General features: G+C 52.2%; 7 protein-coding genes across 7 annotated transcripts; 6 read left to right on the top strand and 1 right to left on the bottom strand.

The window, feature by feature from the left end:
* The first annotated feature begins 11 nt into the window (after positions 1 to 11).
* LAESUDRAFT_723437 (patatin-domain-containing protein) lies at positions 12 to 5,644 on the top strand. Its single transcript, XM_040908417.1, has 23 exons — positions 12 to 209; positions 263 to 360; positions 412 to 645; positions 696 to 1,377; positions 1,431 to 2,243; positions 2,295 to 2,543; positions 2,591 to 2,749; positions 2,803 to 3,091; positions 3,143 to 3,163; positions 3,212 to 3,572; positions 3,621 to 3,776; positions 3,833 to 3,874; positions 3,933 to 4,175; positions 4,234 to 4,285; positions 4,336 to 4,487; positions 4,541 to 4,570; positions 4,623 to 4,737; positions 4,795 to 4,869; positions 4,925 to 4,938; positions 4,987 to 5,043; positions 5,095 to 5,225; positions 5,281 to 5,356; positions 5,404 to 5,644. The coding sequence occupies exons 1-23, from the start codon at positions 131 to 133 to the stop codon at positions 5,581 to 5,583; spliced, it is 4,308 nt and encodes a 1,435-aa protein (XP_040766310.1). The 5' UTR covers positions 12 to 130; the 3' UTR covers positions 5,584 to 5,644.
* Positions 5,645 to 5,744: 100 nt separating this feature from the next.
* LAESUDRAFT_696657 (uncharacterized protein) lies at positions 5,745 to 7,237 on the top strand (the record flags this gene model as incomplete). Its single annotated transcript, XM_040906277.1, has 4 exons — positions 5,745 to 5,995; positions 6,052 to 6,243; positions 6,649 to 6,870; positions 6,926 to 7,237. Exons 1-4 carry the CDS (start codon positions 5,750 to 5,752, stop codon positions 7,235 to 7,237), a joined length of 972 nt encoding a protein of 323 aa, XP_040766309.1. The 5' UTR covers positions 5,745 to 5,749.
* Positions 7,238 to 7,415: 178 nt separating this feature from the next.
* Positions 7,416 to 9,967, top strand: LAESUDRAFT_723436 (Sec1-like protein). Its single transcript, XM_040908416.1, has 11 exons — positions 7,416 to 7,599; positions 7,656 to 7,736; positions 7,788 to 7,899; positions 7,964 to 8,172; positions 8,225 to 8,329; positions 8,379 to 8,568; positions 8,616 to 8,860; positions 8,915 to 9,005; positions 9,056 to 9,130; positions 9,184 to 9,350; positions 9,408 to 9,967. Exons 1-11 carry the CDS (start codon positions 7,474 to 7,476, stop codon positions 9,912 to 9,914), a joined length of 1,908 nt encoding a protein of 635 aa, XP_040766308.1. The 5' UTR covers positions 7,416 to 7,473; the 3' UTR covers positions 9,915 to 9,967.
* Positions 9,968 to 11,182: 1,215 nt separating this feature from the next.
* Positions 11,183 to 11,392, top strand: LAESUDRAFT_648277 (uncharacterized protein; the record flags this gene model as incomplete). Its single annotated transcript, XM_040904101.1, has 2 exons — positions 11,183 to 11,289; positions 11,341 to 11,392. Coding segments are annotated over 2 exons (159 nt in total), but the record flags the coding sequence as incomplete, so codon positions are not given.
* Positions 11,393 to 12,418: 1,026 nt separating this feature from the next.
* On the top strand, positions 12,419 to 15,040 carry LAESUDRAFT_696647 (RNI-like protein; the record flags this gene model as incomplete). The annotated part of the gene is made up of 2 exons (XM_040906276.1): positions 12,419 to 13,378; positions 13,436 to 15,040. 2 exons carry the CDS (start codon positions 12,419 to 12,421, stop codon positions 15,038 to 15,040), a joined length of 2,565 nt encoding a protein of 854 aa, XP_040766306.1.
* A 239-nt stretch (positions 15,041 to 15,279) lies between these two features.
* On the bottom strand, positions 15,280 to 16,390 carry LAESUDRAFT_648791 (uncharacterized protein; the record flags this gene model as incomplete). The annotated part of the gene is made up of 5 exons (XM_040904134.1): positions 15,280 to 15,500; positions 15,556 to 15,936; positions 16,001 to 16,055; positions 16,108 to 16,163; positions 16,210 to 16,390. The coding sequence occupies 5 exons, from the start codon at positions 16,388 to 16,390 to the stop codon at positions 15,280 to 15,282; spliced, it is 894 nt and encodes a 297-aa protein (XP_040766305.1).
* Positions 16,391 to 16,579: 189 nt separating this feature from the next.
* Positions 16,580 to 17,068, top strand: LAESUDRAFT_648781 (splicing factor 3B, subunit 5; the record flags this gene model as incomplete). The annotated part of the gene is made up of 5 exons (XM_040904133.1): positions 16,580 to 16,625; positions 16,687 to 16,710; positions 16,765 to 16,786; positions 16,842 to 16,965; positions 17,024 to 17,068. Coding segments are annotated over 5 exons (261 nt in total), but the record flags the coding sequence as incomplete, so codon positions are not given.
* Between the last annotated feature and the right edge of the window lie 481 nt (positions 17,069 to 17,549).

Raw genomic sequence — 17,549 nt, 5'->3', positions numbered from 1 at the left:
GTGCATTGTCACCACCAATCCACGAGTACGGGCATGCTCCTCACACTGCGCTAACTCGAGGACGGCCAAACGTATTCCAAAGACCAGAAAGTTGAACCTCATCTGAGAAAGACTCAACAATAGTACAACGATGGACGCCTCGGATAGGTCTGTGGATTATAGCAGGCACCCTCTGGTCATGCTGATCTCAGCGTTCTTCTGGGTCATACGTAAGTTTCAGTCATGCTGAAGTGGCCCCCAGATGTGCTGACACAAGATACAGTATGGATGCTGTCTTGTATCAAAGCACTCGCTGCTTTTGTGACCATCACCATCCCGAGATGGATCTATGCGATATTGTCTTATTCCATGACCCTGACGGTGAGCTTTCTATCGTCCAAGTGTGTACAGAGGTGCTGATATATTACTCAGCTCAACTTCTGGTCCTTCGCTATCATGTTCGTGCTCTCGGCCGTTGCCCTAAACTACTGGATCCGGTTCCGCTATCTCAATACATATACGAAGCTGAAGGAGCCTCCGCTGATCAAGGCAGATGCTCAGGAGCTCAATCCGGATGTCAACACACCAGATCATATGTCCACTTTTCATAATTATTTGGACGAGTTCTTGCAGGCAGTCCGAGTGTTTGGATTTCTCGAGAAACCGGTGCGTCTACCGCCTGTTCTCGACTCAGAAAGCAGTTAATGGTTTTCTAGGTATTCCATGAACTCGCAAGGCATCTGCAGACACGACGACTCATCGCGGGAGACACGTTGTCTTTGGACCAGGATAAGAGCTTCTACTGCGTGATCGACGGCTCCGTTCAGGTATACGCACGAACAGGATTACCAAGCGACGCATCTCAACCGGGTGCATGGGATGAAGAGGATATGAATGGCTACCAGCTATTGAACGAAGTGGGCTCGGGAGGAATGCTTTCCAGCTTGTTCACCATCCTCAGTCTCTTCACCGAGAATGTCAAGCTCAGTTGGCGAGATGTAGATAACGAAGAGTTCGAACCAGTGGGGCTTTCCACGGCAGGCCAGACGCCGCTGCGAAGTCACCCTCAAGAATCTGACTCTGACGTCTCGAATCTCGACCTGCCATCCCCGGTGTCTAGGGCACGAAGGCCGTCGATATCGTCATCTGGTTCGACCATCCATCCTGACGGCATGACGTCTCCCCTCTACCGGTCCTCTTCAGCAGAATTCTCACAACCGCATTCATCACGTCGCTCATCATCCGCTCACCCTCGTGCGAGCGCAAGTACGGGACATGACAATCATTACAGTGTCGTTGCCCGCGCTGTAGAGGATAGCAGTCTGGCTGTCATCCCAGCAGAGGCATTCCGTGGACTTACAAAGAAATTCCCCAAAGCTACTGCCCATATCGTGCAAGGTGAGTGACTATTGCTAAAATCGCCGCCGATCCGATATCAACATTAATCCTAGTAATCTTGACTCGATTCTCGCGAGTGACTTTCAATGCCGCACATAACTACCTGGGTCTGACTACTGAGGTCCTTCGCACTGAGAAGGCTATCAACGAACTTGCGTGTCATCCACTACCGCAGGTGTTTTATGAGAGCGGACTGAGGCAACTTCGGCAACGATTTGACAGTGTCCCGCTCTCTGCGGAGTCAGATACTGAGAGTGACTACTTCAGCCCGCCCTCATCCTCGGAGAACTCCTCAAGAACGTCATTACTGCCTCAGAACGTGCAAGACAAAGTCAAGGGTAGCTCTACGTACCAGCCACCGGCACTCAAAGGACAAACGCTGCGACAGATGGTACAAGCTGGAGATTTGCTCACTTCGACGGGACAGATTGCGGAATCTTCCGGGCCGCCGTCGCGTAGGATGAGCACGCTCTATGATCCGCGTACAACTGCGCAGCCACGCGCCTCGCATATAAACGAGAACCAAAATCGTATTAGGCGAATGTCTGCTGACGAATTCGATCTACGAGAGGAGGTAATGTCCTGCATAGCGAAATCGATCGGACTGCTGCAACCACCAATCAGTGGCGAAGATTCTGTCGAAACATCACCTGTTCTATCTCCTAGTGACACAAGAAGTGGGCCTCCGAAGTCTTCATTTGGGTCGCTAACGTTGCTACAAATGGGTGATGATACCGCGTCCAGCATGACTGGGATGTCCTCCACACTTAACGATGAAGGACACATGAGTGGCTTGGACAACGAGGTAGAGATCCTGTTTTTCCCCGCAGGTTCAGTCCTGGCAAAAGCAGGAGAGCGAAATACAGGTACATGCGCTTCCATTTGTCTGATGAAATCTCTAAGTGTTCCGTTTACAGGTCTTTTCTATGTTATCGAGGGGTTCCTGGACATTCTATTACCACCTGCAAAGTCCTCTGCAGGTGGCGAGAAAACAGGAGCTCAATCCCCAAGTGAGGATGAGCATCCAATGCGGCCAAAGGCGGGACTGCATAGGAGTGATAGTAGACCTTGGAGCTCGGATGTACCTAGATCTGCTGCGCCTCTAAATGGAGACTCTCGAAAGCCGCTCTTTACGATCAAGCCTGGAGGTATTGCAGGATATCTATGTGAGTGTGGTCCAGTCGCAGAGAGTCCATGAAGTGACATCCGGCAGCTTCGTTGTGCCAGATCGCGTCGTATGTTGACATTGTTGCCAAAACGGATACCTATGTGGGCTTTTTGCCATCTCCGGCTCTTGACCGACTTCTGGAGAAGCGGCCAATCGTCCTTTTGACGTTAGCGAAGCGTCTCATCTCACTATTGTCGCCTATTGGTGAGCTGCGTTCTCTGGGTCTCTTAGTGCTCGGATGCTAATCCGGCGATCAGTCCTGCACATTGATGGATCGCTGGACTGGATGCAAGTCGACGCAGGCCAGGTGTTATGGCGACCTAATGATACCAGTGATAGCTTCTACATAGTTATCAATGGTCGCCTCCGAGCCATCGTCGATAAGGAAGGAGGTGGGATCAGCATCCTCGCCGAGTATGGTCAAGGCGACACGGTCGGGGAGTTGGATGTGATTACTGGTTCACCTCGAAGAAACACAGTACACGCAATACGCGATACCGAGCTTATCAGGATGCCTCGAACGCTATTTAATGCGATTTCATCTCGGTGAGTCAGAGATCCATATCGCATGATCCTAATTCTGACATTTCTTGATAGGAATCCGCGGGCAACTGCTCAGTAAGTACCATGAACGACGGGCAATTGAGATTCTCACAGTTGCTGCAGAATTCTTCAGATGATTGCATCTCGTGTCCGAACCGAGGTAGAATCGTTCAAGAGCACTCCGATGGAACTCTCGCGGAGCAATACAAATTTGAAGACCGTAGCAGTGCTACCCGTTTCACGCAATGTCCCTTTGGATGCTTTTGCTCGAAAGCTGCATACAACTCTTGAGAGTATCGGAGCGCCCACTTCTTACCTCAACCAGGCATCCATGTCCAACCACTTGGGTCGCCATGCATTTTCGAAGATGGGCAAGCTCAAAGCTGCGGGTTGGCTCACGGAACAGGAGCAGAAATACAGACTGATTCTCTACGTCGCAGACTCCGCCGTGAGCAGTTCTTGGACGCAGACTTGCATTCGTCAGGTATGCATTCATCTGACGGTGGCCGTGCGTTGTTCACAGTGTTTGTAGGCAGACTGCGTGTTGGTAGTCGGTATGGGAGATGACCCCAGCATTGGAGAATATGAACGTCTTCTACTCTCTTTGAAGACTACTGCCAGGAAGGAACTGATCTTGTTGCATCCCGATCGGTCCGTCGTCCCAGGCTCCACTCGCCAATGGTTGAAGGTATGTCTCCATGGACTTCGCAGCTGACTGTCTCGAAATCTGATGACGGGAGTTAGAACCGACCTTGGGTCCATCAACACTTCCATGTGGAGTTACCGGTAAGAAGGCTACATCATTCGAATTGACATGAGCATAAATGTAAACGAAGCACGCCAGGGACTCATGGCGTCCGTACCCAGGGCGGCCGCCGCTCACCAAGATCCGGCGGCCATTACAGCTTTGCGGACTCTCAGGGACAAAGTGCAAAGTGGCATCAAAAAGTATCGGCAAGGGACAAGTGAGCCCCGTCCGCAGCGCTCTCCACATACTAGCGACTTCGCGCGGTTAGCAAGAAGACTTTGTGGAAAGTCGGTTGGTGTCGTTCTTGGCGGAGGAGGTGCACGCGGTATTTCTCATTTGGTACGTATTGAAGTCCAACTCGCTAGGTAGACCATTCAGATTGCCTTCTCCATCACAGGGTGTTCTGAGAGCACTAGAAGAGTCCGGTATACCTATTGACCTCATCGGTGGTGCGTGAGGCTACAGACATAGTGAGAGCGTTCAACTGAGCAGACCCAAGGTACCAGTATGGGCGCATTCGTGGGCGGTCTGTATGCACGAGAGGGAGATGCTATCTCGAGCGCTGGACGAACAAAGCAGTTTAGCTCAAGAATGGGGAACGTCTGGAGGATGCTGTCCGATGTGACATATCCAATCGTGGCCTACACTACAGTAAGTCCTAGCAGTTCGGCGCTGCTGCGGACAGCTGACATCCCGCCACACAGGGACACGAGTTCAACAGGTCTATCTATAAGGTCTGTATTGTCATAGGCTTGTGGCGAGTTGTCTGAACCATGATGATGACAGGCTTTCTACGATCTTCACATTGAAGACATGTGGCTGCCGTTCTTCTGCAATTCGACCAATATCAACACATCACGAATGGAGATCCATGAGACTGGCTTTGCCTGGAGATTCATCCGTCAGTCTATCCGGATGGATAGTTGTACGACAAGATGCTGATTCACTTGTCACGCAGGCGCATCAATGACGCTTGTAGGTCTTCTGCCTCCTTTGTGTGACAATGGAAACATGCTTGTGGACGGCGGATACAGTAAGTCGCTTTTGAATGGACCAGACTGGCAGTAGACTGACTGTTATACTCACAGTTGACAATCTACCGGTGCGTGAAATAGTACAGTACATAGTTTCAGTGACTCACTCCATACAGGTGTCTGCCATGTTAGCTATGGGAGCGAGTGCTGTGATTGCATCCGACGTTGGCTCGGTGAGCTGCTATTCCTTGGTCAGCCAACTGGCAGCTGACGGGTTTTGGAAGCTCGACGACAACTCTCCTCGTAACTTTGGAGACTCTATCTCAGGATGGTGGCTTCTCATCAATCGCTGGAATCCATTTTCAAATGCCAGAAACATTCCTGCCATCACTGAGTTGCAAAGTCGCCTTGCATAGTAAGTTAGCCGACGCTCATTTTGAGCACCATACTTACTCTCCTCTATCCGTTAGTGTGTCAAGTGTGAAAACTCTGGAAGAAGTCAAGGTGATGCCTGGATGTCTCTATATGGGACTACCTGTGCAAGAGGTGAGTTGCGTTCACGATTCCTATCAGCGCGGGTTGACCCTTTTCAGTTCGGCACCTTGCAATTTGGCAGATTTGAAGAGATTCAGAAGAAGGGGTACGAAGCGGCGGTACAGCTCCTAGAAAAGTGGGGGGAAGAAGGACGCTTACCTTCTGCATTCGTCGGAGATGTGAGAGCTGCCCCGTCAGCAAAGACGAGAGGGAAAAGCGCTCGCCGAAACTCGATATGAACACATTTAAGAATACATTTCGCCCATATACATAGACGACTGTTTATAGATTATTTCCCCATTTAAATTCCTCGATGTGGCCTGGCTCAAGCCTGGCTCGATCGATCGTGAGGCGTCATGTGACTATCAGCAGACCACAGCGGTTTTTGGTGTTGGCATCACCCAAATGCTCTCATTCCTGCGCAATGCTCGCTTGCAGCGCACTGCTCGCTCGTGGACTACTGCTCATAGTCGTGATCTGAACTGCTCCGCCATCTTGCGTCAGGAAGAAACAGAGAAAGATGACGCGGAAGATGTACCCGCTAAGGAACGCTCCGGCTTTCGAGACGTGTCGTTTGAGCAGTGGCTGAGGACGGAAGGCAAAAAGTACGAGACATCACGTCGGCCACGGAACTGGCTGGGTGGCGAAGTAGTTGAGTCTTTGCCGCGCCTCCTGCATTGCGACACACGTTCTAACCTGTGCCTCAGCCTTTCCCCCTAAACCGCACCTTCAGACCTCCCCCACCCATCTCGGATCGACTTCGTGCCGTGATCTACAATGAGTTCATGTCCAATCCTGCTGTTTACACTGTACGAACGCTGTCGGAACGGAAGGGCATCAGCATGCAGCGAGTTGCTGCGATTTTGAGGCTGAAGGGTTTGGAAGAGAATTGGCGGAAGGTGAGTCATGAAATTGTGTGATTGTGTCCGTATTCCTTCATGTCCAGTGAAGAACATCAAGTCCGTTAGTCTTGAAGACATCGTCATGGTTAGACAAACCTTACATACATGGCTTTCTGTTTTCATTAACTTCGTGCTATGATAAACGCGTGTTCTGTATGCTAATCACTCCTCAGGTGATTTGCATTTCTGTCATGATACGGTGCTAAATACTCACGGGGCATCTTTGGATGATCGACTGAAACGATGCTTGTAGGAGGTGAGCACAGCGAATGTTTCAATTTTAACGCAGTCTGTACATCGTGTCCCATCATCGCAGCATGATTATGTGTATGCACTGCTACGTCGCCCGGAATTGCCTGGAGCACCTTTAAACTTTAGTGTTTTCTGACATTCATCTTTTAGGGCAAGCCTCTGCAAACCGGTTTCCTAGTCGGGATGGAAGAGATTCTCGGCATCACGGAAAGGAAACAGACTCGGCAATCGCAGATTGAATTGGCTGGTACGGAGGGAATTCAAGAGTTGGGCGGAGACGCCAGTCAAGCCGATCGGCAAATGGAAGAAGGCAATGATCGTGCTCGTGAACGTTATCAACGGCTGTTCTGGGAGCCGGTCGTTGAGGGCTACGTCTGTTGCATTGACTATGTTGTGATAAGATTGTGTTTGCTGACTATTGTCACAGGAGCCCATCATTCCTGCAGAGTTGGAGCGCGCTGCCACTGTGCACCATGAGAAAGCTAAACAAGAAGCGAGCTTGAAGTTAATACTCGCACGCGTGCCTCCGGTTAAGCATGAAACACACATTGTCGAAAAGGAAGGCCGACCTCCTATAGAGTTTGTTGATGTAGGCAGCAAGTATGTCGACATCGACGATCGTTTGCGCAGGTTGAAGGAAAGTGAGCGACGATCGCAACTCAAGGCGAAGAGGAGAGCACGGAAGGCTAGTTTGAAGCGGGAAAGAGCAGCTGTAGTCGCGCCCGCAGCGACGGATTAGCACTTCATGACTGCCCCTGAATCCTTGCTATCTACTCTCACATAGATGCCTATGTCACAATATAGTAGTCTATGTGTCCCTTCAGTGCGGCAGCGTTAAATCTCTGTTGCAGCCACGTGTACACCACAATTCATCCACGTCGCGTGCGGGCGCCTACCGCGGAAGCTTGCTACTATGAGCTAGGGACCCGCTTGAGACATCAGTCCACCTAGTAGAAGTTAACTCAACGTACTCTGATGGCTACTCCTTCAGCATCTACCTCTGATGATGCCTCAAAGCCTAACGATATCGAAGAAAACCTGCTAGACGTGTCAGTTCTAAAAGAGCTTGCGAGGAAAGGTCTCGTCGATGCATTGAATGGGGTGCGCCAGCCATTGAACTCGTTCGAGCTGCAGTACGACTTTCAGTCTGCAAGTAGGTGAATGGTGCCAAAACCCTCGTCCTCGACCAGTCCCTCGCTGGTCCGCTTAGCCTAGTGGCGGAGATCGCATTGCTCAAGGTGCTTGACTCGCCTTCTCGCAGTCGCGGTGACGCTCACGCGGAGGCATAGCACCATGGAGTGGACAAGATGTTCTGGCTGGAACCCGGTCCGCTCACTGCTACCACGACGAATGTCGTCTATCTGTGTCGTCCGCTTGTCAAATGGGTGAAGATCATAGCTGGTTGGCGTGCCTCTTAATCTCGTTATGCTGCTCCACTGACTGACGTGCGCCTTGGTGCGGTCAGATCAGGTCAAGCGGCTCTCTAGAGAGTCTGCGAAGCATACATACACGCTTCTTTTGGTGCCGCGAATATCCACTCTTGTCAGCAGGATTTTGGAAGAGGAGGGCGTTTTAGGAGATATCACGATCTCTTCGTACAACCTCCAGTTCATCCCGGTCGCGGAAGATGTGATTTCTCTGGAACATGATAACGCATTCAAGGAGTTGTGGGTTGTGGGTTTTCATAAGAATTTTGCGTGGATCGCAATCCTTACTTTTTATGCAGGATGGGGATGAGACAATCATCTACAATTCAATGCAGGCGTTGATGACATTCCAGAGACAATATGGGCTGTTCCCTCGTATCGTCGGGAAGGGCGACTATGCCTCAGTGAGCACCCTGATATCCGTCTAAGAGTCTCTTATGAACAACATATCAGCGTTTAGCAACACTGTTGACTCGCCATCCGCCTTCGAGTGCATCATACGCCCCAGACAACGTCGTAGCTGCTCAAGCGGGCCGAATAGACTCCTTGATAATCATCGACCGCTCAGCCGACATGATTACACCTTTGCTAACTCAACTGACGTACGAAGGTCTTGTTGACGAGATGTTTGGCATCAGGAACTGTCCGTCGTCTATTTTGCTGACCCTTCACATAACTGACATCTCGCAGCTCATGTAGAGGTACCTATATCCCTTCTGGCGGCACCCGCTACCCCTGGACAGCCAGCTGCATCATCCTCCAGTGAGCCGCCTGCGTCCACACCTGCCACGTCGGCTTTAACGAGGGAAAAGCGGAAGAAGCATCATCTCACCACTGCCACGGACCCACTGTTCGCCGAATTGCAGGACTTGAACTTCTCCTCAGTAGGCCGGAAGCTCAATCAAGTGGCCCGTCGGTTAGATGAAGAGTACAAGGTTGGTAGTTTGAAGAAGGCTAGCACATCTCGGGTGATGCCTGACTACTCCTAGCTTAGGCATCAAGCCAAGACCTCTGCTCAACTGCGGGAATTCGTCAGCAAGCTTGGGGGATTGCAGTCTGAACACCAGTCCCTACGGCTGCGTATGTGCGTCGGTGCATTGCCTGGGTCGTACTCACCTCGATCATGGCAGATACCGGACTGTCGGAGATGATCGTGCCTTTCACTCACACGGAGCAATTCAATAAGTCTCTCGAGATTCAACAGAGTATGCCAGTTCCATGGTCCCTAAAGTTATTTGACTGATTGGAAACCTGCTAGATCTTCTCGCCAACTATGATATTTCTGCACAACTGACCGCAATTGATGAGATGATCGCTCAGGGTGCAGATATGCAGATGGTCGTGCGATTGCTCTGTCTTGCCAGCATCATCAACGGCGGAATCAAAGCCAAGACCCTCGAGAACCTGAAACGGGAGGTGCTGCAGGTACAGCTCTGATTGACTTTCTTGTTGTTGCTGCTCTTTTAAATGCACCACAATTAGGCATATGGCTACAACCTATTGCCCATGCTACTTGCTCTATCATCACCACCACTATCCATACTCCTCCCCAATCCCCTTCCTCCGTCTGCTTTGTCGGCAGCAACAGTGACCAAATACCCATATGCTTCACTTCGAAAGTCACTACGCCTGCTGATCGAGGAACCCGACGCGGTCGACGACGTGGAGAATGACATCAGCTACGTGTACTCTGGTTACGCGCCTATCAGCATCCGGCTGGTGCAGTGTGTAGCACAGAAGGGTGGCGTGTTGAGCAATCCTGCCTCTGTGAAGGATAAGAAAGACAAAGATAACGCGGATGCAAACAAGAGCAAGAGCCCGCTGTCAGGCAAGGTTCAAGCCCATCCTATTGTCGGCTGGAAGGGCTTCGAGGACGTCATCGCCAGTATACCCGGTGGAACAGTCGATATTGTGCAGAAGGTACCTGGCGACGATGATAGTGTAGGACCCTCGATGCCGTCCTTACGTGAGTGGTTGACTGTCATCTGAGAGCATCATGCCGTTAACTTGTCATCTTCAGTGATGCCAAGAGAACGTCCCGCGACTACCGTAGTGTTCTTCTTGGGAGGATGCACCTACACAGAAATCGCAGCCCTGAGATGGGTAGGCCGGCAGAGTCGCGGTATGCCCTGGAACACGTACTGCGCATACACGCGCTGATGACAATTTCAGGTCGGAAATTCCTGGTTGCCACGACGGGCATCATCAGCGGTGCCAGTTTGGTAGAGAGCATTGCAGGCGTCGAGCGTTCCACTGGGAGCACGAAGGACGCTAGTCTGTCGTGACGAGAGGTCATTCATATGAGAGAACGTACGTCCGTTTTTAAGTGCACTATATGTACACGACGAAAGCTGTACTAGCAGTGCAGCCTTCGCCGGGCCATAAATGTCAGTCGCGGATCGGATTGAGTTCACATATTTATATGGGCTAGTCTTCGTATGATGTCGCAAAGACGCGCCTAGGCTATAGGCTGGTGACCCTTTTGTGACGCGGCGCGCTGTTTCAGTAACAATCTGTCGACTGGGACCCCATGCGCGGATATCTCTGGGTCTCGCTAAGGCGGCCATTCAAGTTCTCACGTTCTCGTAATGCATCCCTGGCCACCGCGATGGCTGCCTCCCCTGTTTCCTGAATTCCGTACTCACCTTCCGTGAAGCCCCCTCGCACTAGACGGATATCCATATTCGAAAAGATTCTACCCGAATATCGGCGCGCCCGGATTGATGAGTACGTACTTGAGCCCCGCTTACGAGCCGTTCGAGTCCTCGCGAAAAAGGATCTCGATGCGCTCCATGCGCGCGGATAGGCTCTTGCTACTATTCAGGATAGCATCTCACGTCTGTCAGGTGGACAAAAGGCTGCGGACACGCAGGGAGTGGCTGGGGGCGAGCCAGCGGGAATGCGCGATCGAAGCGTGTCTCAACAGGACTAAACCTGTCGCCACAATTTCTGGGCTCGTATAAGGCCCCTGACCTTCGACGCAATGCGTCACTCTTTTTCCCCCTCACCCGACCATCTGCTCTCTCAGAAACAAAGCACAAAACATCTCCCCGGAATTTGAGAATATTTGTGAGTGTCTCTTCGCCGTCGTAGATGCAGCCACCAGCTGACGAAGGTTAGTAGAATTGCGATGGTCCTCACCACGCAGAGCGCGCCGAGCGCCGGCAAGGAAGCCACCAAGAAAGCATCGATGGCCAGCAAGAGGAGTAGGTCTGAATTTCTGGATATCGTGAATTCTTCTAAAACACGGCGCAGGAAAATCCTCCTCCGGACATAGGAAAAAGCTCACCGACTTCAACAAGTTCATGCAGACCGAGGTTGCCCGTCTGAAGGAGGAGAATCCCGACATGCCTCATAAGGAAAGGTATGGGTGTCTGCCACACGTCGTGCCGGAATATTTGCGAACTGTTTACAGATTCAAGCAGGTCATCGACAACTGGAACAAGCAGAAGGAAAAGGAGAAGTAATGCTGTCCGGCTAGCACACGAGTGGCGTGGACCTCTTCCACTAACCGTGCCGCTTGATATATATTGATGTGTTCGTTTAGTCCGATTTGCTATGGCCAGGGTTGTGTCCTTTGCTCACCGACTGCTTATGACCCCGCTGTTGCGCCTGTTGCTCCTGAGTTTGTACTATAATGTATTATTATTGATTCAGTAACGTATTGTGACCTGACACGCCCCTTGCGAAATTAGCAGCATGCCTCTGCATCCATTGGTCCGTGCCACTACTCCTGAGTGATGATCCGGACGCAAGTCGACGGCGTCCCGAAATGCCACCTGCGAGAGATTAAACGGCGGTAGTGTGACGACCACGACGCACTTGTGATTCGTTCCATATGACCTGTTTCCCACTCCGGACCTCCCTCGACCTCTCTTCATGGTCCTCCGAGGCGTGGGCGCAGCCACTCTAGCACCGTCTCTGAGCACTCCTTTCTAGACCTCTCTCTCTACTCTCACTTGCGTCTGCTCTGTAATTTGTATCCTTATCTCTCTCCGCCACTGGCTCAGTTCTTAGAAACGCAGGCTCTGACCATGAGCCGTGCGCACGACATCGGTAACGAGGAGCTCGAAACGACCTTCGATTTAGACTCTTATGAACCGCTAAACCTCCTTAATTACCTCGAGGCCTCTGCGAGGGATCCACCATCCTGCCCTTCGTGCATCGTAGGCCGCATGGACGAGCTATTGTCTTTAAAGCCCGTTCCGATTCTGTCCTCCCGCCGCGAGCTATCCTTTCCTGACGGCATGGCCGACGGTACCACCTCCGACTACAAGGGCAAGACCGTATCCAAGCCAATGGATATCCAGCCGCGAGTGGTCTTCGAGAGCAGATCCTTGGAGATGCCTGATGACCTGTTTGCAATGTCCTTCAGCTCGCGGAACTCTCTTCAGGCTCATGAGCCCGTAATCGACATATCCCTTCCTTCTTCATCGTTCCACGATCCCCGTTCTCGAACGACCGTTGTCGCCTCAGCTCTTGTCGAGGAAGATATGGATGCTGTGACAGACAGCGAGGCAGGGCCTTCGTCCGGTAAGGGCAAGGCTCGTGCAATATCACCAAGCCTCCCGCCGCTATCCTTCGTCACCACTGAACTTAACTACGAGAGCGCGGACTGGCCGACAATCGACTTTTCCACCTCAGTTCCCGGATCGTCTTCGTACGGCTCAGCTTATGCGTCAGGATTTGGTTCCGTCGTCGACCCAGAACCTAGCCCGACTGGTTCTTCATCGCGAGGCATCATTGCTTCTCTAGGGAACGAGGTGCTCACCGATAACAATGAGGCTCCTTCTCGTCGCCGCACCCTTTCCGACCTCTCCACCACTTCAAAACGGTCGATGTCCGCAATGTCGATCACGAAGGTCAAGGTGAAGTTGTCTGGCGCGAAGGGGCCTGCTAATATCGCCCGCAAGCTGCTCTCCAAGAAGCGGGACAGTACGCCTGGGAGCCCGACGACCTCTGATAGCAAACACATAGTCATCGACACGGAGGTACCCGGATGCGTCGATGCATCGCAGGCTCACTGTTTTTCTCCATGGGTACATGACGTCAAACCTAAAGTCAGCCCAGTCGCTTCCCCTCTGGAAACAGAAGCGGGCGATACAGCCTACCCGTTCTATTATGCGGGCCGTCCATCCGACAACTCGCTGCTACGCAGTAAAGCCCGTTCCTACTCTTCGCCCCTGCCACTTCCCTCAACCGCTCTCGACCTCATCCCCATCACGACCACTGACATTTTCAAACCCATTCCCATCGTCCTACCTAATCACTTCGACGAATATCTCCCGAGCGAGCTAAAGCTGCGTGTTCTCGTCTCCTTGGTGGAGCTGCACGAGGCCGAACATTCAAAGCATATCGATGACGGCAAATGGACCGTGCGCAAGGCCGTCTCCCACCGGAATATATGGGTGGGCAGAGACAAGGGGGTGAGGGAGCTATTTAAATTGAGCAGGGTAGGTATACGGTGGCACATGCTTCGTTGAGACACAATGACGAATTGGTCGTTGCAGGTGTCGAAGGCCTGGCGGGCCCTTGTCTTTGACGGCCAGCTATGGGCGAAGGTGGACCTTCGTTCATTCCCGAAGCTCCCTCCTACAGTTCTCACGCAGCTGTCGACAACGGCGGGCAGCTTCATCAGGCAACTGCTCTTTGACGGCTACGCTGACCTTACAGCATTAACCCTCATAGATGTCACGGATCATCTATGCATTGTCAAGCCGCATAACGGCCCGGCCCACACTAATATCACGACGATGAACCTTCACGGATGCTTGGGGATTACCTCGTATTCGCTGCATTACTTGCTGACCCACTCTCCACACCTGCGCCATCTCTGCGTGAAGGGATTGTCAGCTGTCACGAACACTACTTGTGAAGTCGTGGCCAAGTACTGCCCGAAGTTAGTCTCGCTCAACATGAGCAGGTGTCCTAACATGAGTGGAGACGGCATACTCACACTTACGTCCCCTACCATCTCGTTTGGGGAACCCCTTCCACTAAAGGAGCTCAGGCTTTCGGGCCTAAGGCGTGTCTCAGACGAGGTGATGGCGAGTTTGGCAAAGGCCGCCCGGGACCTAGAGGTGCTGGACCTCAGCTACTGCAGAGATCTTCACAATTCTGCCATTGAGGCTTTCGTGGCCTGCCCGAAGGGAGACCCTGCGCGGTGCGAAGTTGTGCAACTCACATCACGCGAGGCAGGGCGAGATCCTTCCGACGGAACAATACATACCAGACGCGTGACCCGCCTCCGACACGTCAACCTGTCTTCCTGCATCATGTTGACTGACCACGCCTGCTCGCACCTCGCGCATGCCGTGCCCAAACTGGAGTTCTTAGAACTAGCGGGTATTGGCGCCGAGCTGAAGGACGATGGACTGGTTCGTCTGCTGTGCACTACACCTTTCATCCGACGCTTGGATCTAGAAGATGCCTGCGAGATCACGGATGATCTCCTCCTCGCCATCACTCCGGACTCCTCAGTGGATACTCGTTTTTTGGGCGCACCCGCTTCCCCGCAGCCAGGCCACGCGCTGGAACATTTGACGATCTCTTATGCTTCTGAAGTGACTACCGAAGCGATGCTAGCCCTGGTGTGCAACTGCACCCGGTTGCGTGTCCTGGAAGCAGACAGCACCCGCATTTCGGGCACCATAGTGCGGGAGTTTGTACGTCTCGCGCAAGAGCGCGAGATCAAGAATGCCCAGGTTGTCGCAATCGACTGTCGTGGCGTCAGCGAAGAGACGGTGAAGGACCTCAGCAACCAGACCCGACCTCGGATCGGCTGGCGTTCGTTCGAAGCGCGCAAGCTCGGCTTTCTCGATGCGAGGGACGAGGAGGAGCTGAGCGTTGGCCAGGACGAGTGCGACGAGCGTCGCGTGGCGCTCAAGACGTTCTTCTCGTGGCAGACGGTTGACGCTGTGCGCGCGGCGCGGGAGAAGAAGCGCAAGACGTCGAAGCGCGCTGCAAATGGGTCGTCGAGCAGCGTCGCAGATGAACTTGCCGGGTCATTTGCTGGCCGTGCGAGGTGGTGGCAGCCAAGCGGGAGAAGATCAGGCAGGACCTCTCCTGTTATTGTGGATCTAAACAACGACAGAGAAGGCTGTACAATCATGTAGGATTCCTTGCATCACTGTTGTTATATAGCATATTTTCCTCGCGCGTCGTCGTACTGTATCATATTGTTCGTCGCCGTCACTAGACCCCCTCTCTTGTATATTTGCCTTTGCGCGATGGTCGTACTTTCCGCACTTTGTACGCATATCGGTTAGCCCGAACACAGAATTGAAGGACGATGATATAATATTCAAGCGAGGAAGCGCTGATACATCAGGAACATACATCATGTAGGTAGCATCTAGGTCTTCGACGGTCTTTTCTTTACTCTTTGCCTTGCCCTCTTCGCTGCCTTTCTTTCTTTCTTTGCTTGCTCCGATGCAGACAGCGGCGTACTGCGGCCGCTGTCTTGAGGTGTTGTATTGGCCATCTCGACGTCGCTTGTTGACTGGTCGCGCGATGTTTTGCTACGCTTCGATGTGTCTTCTGATTGTGTAGCGCCATTTGGCGCGTCCCCGTAACCTGGATGGTTCGCATGTCAGTTATTAAATCAATATTGTGGGAGCAGCAGATGAACCTGCGAATGGGTCCACTTGTGGACGCCTGCGCTTTCGCCCAGGTGCGGACGTAGTGGATTCAGTTTCGTCCACGGCGCGCGCCTTTCCTTTCCCGATGCTCGGAGGAGTTACTTCTGCGATTTCATTTGTAGCACCTTCGGCGTCGTCGATAATTTGGAGGTCGTCCTCTTCTTCGCTACCCATCTCTGCCAATTCCTTTTCGTACTGGGCTCGGGCAATCATTTTACTCGTGACCTTGACGGGTACAGATGCGATTCCGCTGTCATCGAAGCGAATGTGTGAAGGGCCTTCGTTGTCTCCTGGAGGCCGTTGTGCCTTGACCTGGGCGATGGCGTGTTTGATGAAGCGATTCGCGGCGGCCTTGTCTACCTCCGTCGTTCCTGAGTAGCAAGGGTAGTGAATGAGCAAGGTGGAACATCGAGGTTCGATTTTCAGGGAGCGTACTCTTTGCAGGGTTTTCTGCATCCTTGATTTTGTCAAAGTACTGTCGTATACGAGCCTGCGTGCACGAACTAAGCCGATCATTCAGGACTGTCGTCGCAAGGACGTACCAACTCCTCCACGACAGGATGCGTCTTGGGTTCAACGCCCTTAGTTTTGAGATAGACTATGCTCAGGTCAATGGAATCCCGGGTCTGTGGAAGGATACGCACTGAAAATTAAGTCGTAGACGAGGTACGGCAGAGCAACTTGCAGCTTTGCTTGTTGTATGCGTTCTAGCCCGACCACGGTTTCTGGCAACGACTGCGCCAGCAGAGGCTCAAGCTTCGCCTCGAGGTCATCGAGGGCGTCGTTCAATAACGTAACTTTGGTATGTAGTTGGTCTGAGTCCATGTTTGCTCGTGCACGAATGGCGAACGATGCGGGCGCTTAGCCCTCACTTTTTGTAGATCGGGCGAGATCTGGCGGCAGATTCACATCCGCGGCTCGGCTATCAACGCACGCTCTTACTTCCTCTTGCCATGGTCAGTGCCCAGCACTTCGTCTTCTGCTCTGCGGGTTGACTGAGCAGTCTATTTTACCCAGTCTTCGGAGCTCAGATACACAGCCAACACACAGCTCGAGCATTGTGAGTGCAGTTAATGAGATATCGCTATGACTGACGAGCTCACGCCCTGAACCTCACACAGTGCATGCTCGCTACACTGGTACCGGTACGTCAGACTGTTCCTGCTCCTTCGTGCGGCTCCGTTGATATAATTTTCTAGGCCATGCCGACCTGACCAAATAGTTCGTCGGTTCTTGCAACTTGTTCGTGAAGTGCTGCTGACATCGACATCCGCAGTGAGTGGCTCACCCACCAACACCGGGACACTCTCGCATCTATAGTGGGCCATCCGTCACTGGCATCGTTTTTGGCAATTGCAGATGGAGAAGCAGTCGGGAGAGTGAGGTTTGAGATGACAGAGGTGCGTTTATGCGGCTCTACACTCAACCCCGAGAGATTCTAATAACCATCATCACCAGCGCATGCTTCAGCCATGTGGACCACCCCCTGCCAAAGATGATTAGAGCTGGTTTCAAGTATGTCTTTCTCGACGCTGATAGTTCTTCGGATGTGTGCTGTAAGAACTTTACCTCAATTTTGATTCTTGGCAAGCTGCGGATGTGGCACATAAGGCATTGATGTGAAACTTGTTGGAGAGTGCGGTCAGGAACGGCTGCGCTTATATGCATTCCGATTCCGCCTGCTAAGCGTATTCGGAAAGGTTGACTGCCCTTACACACCTGCTACCCTCGCGAGCCTTGCGTTGAATGCTTGCAACGCATTGTCAGTTCTTGCTTCTTTTGACGATTTATGCTTTTCCCCCTAGCTATCCGATATAATCAATCTGCTCGAAGGCTGTGAAAAACAAAGACCGCGTTCGGCTATGTCAGCCACTATGCGCCACAGGTCAGCTTCCTTCTCGTGTGTACATTGTGATGCGGACCATTTCCCTTTTGCCTGTCAGCCCTTTTTGTCGTAGGGTGCTCTACAACGCTCTTGCATCGT

The sequence above is a fragment of the Laetiporus sulphureus genome (genome assembly GCF_001632365.1).
Source record: "Laetiporus sulphureus 93-53 unplaced genomic scaffold LAESUscaffold_10, whole genome shotgun sequence".
Classification (NCBI taxonomy): domain Eukaryota; kingdom Fungi; phylum Basidiomycota; class Agaricomycetes; order Polyporales; family Laetiporaceae; genus Laetiporus; species Laetiporus sulphureus.
The sequence above is the reverse complement of the archived record's forward strand: the minus strand, read 5'-3'. Positions and strand labels throughout refer to the sequence as shown.

Excerpts from the sequence above, each read along its gene's own strand:
- LAESUDRAFT_723436 (XM_040908416.1), top strand. The coding sequence starts at position 7,474 with ATGGCTACTCCTTCAGCATCTACCTCTGATGATGCCTCAAAGCCTAAC. Across the intron at positions 7,900-7,963 it reads ATGGGTGAAGATCATAGCTG|ATCAGGTCAAGCGGCTCTCT; the intron begins GTTGGCGTGCCT and ends TGGTGCGGTCAG. Across the intron at positions 9,131-9,183 it reads GTCTCTCGAGATTCAACAGA|ATCTTCTCGCCAACTATGAT; the intron begins GTATGCCAGTTC and ends GAAACCTGCTAG.
- LAESUDRAFT_723437 (XM_040908417.1), top strand. The coding sequence starts at position 131 with ATGGACGCCTCGGATAGGTCTGTGGATTATAGCAGGCACCCTCTGGTC. Across the intron at positions 361-411 it reads CTTATTCCATGACCCTGACG|CTCAACTTCTGGTCCTTCGC; the intron begins GTGAGCTTTCTA and ends TATATTACTCAG. Across the intron at positions 4,176-4,233 it reads CACGCGGTATTTCTCATTTG|GGTGTTCTGAGAGCACTAGA; the intron begins GTACGTATTGAA and ends TCTCCATCACAG.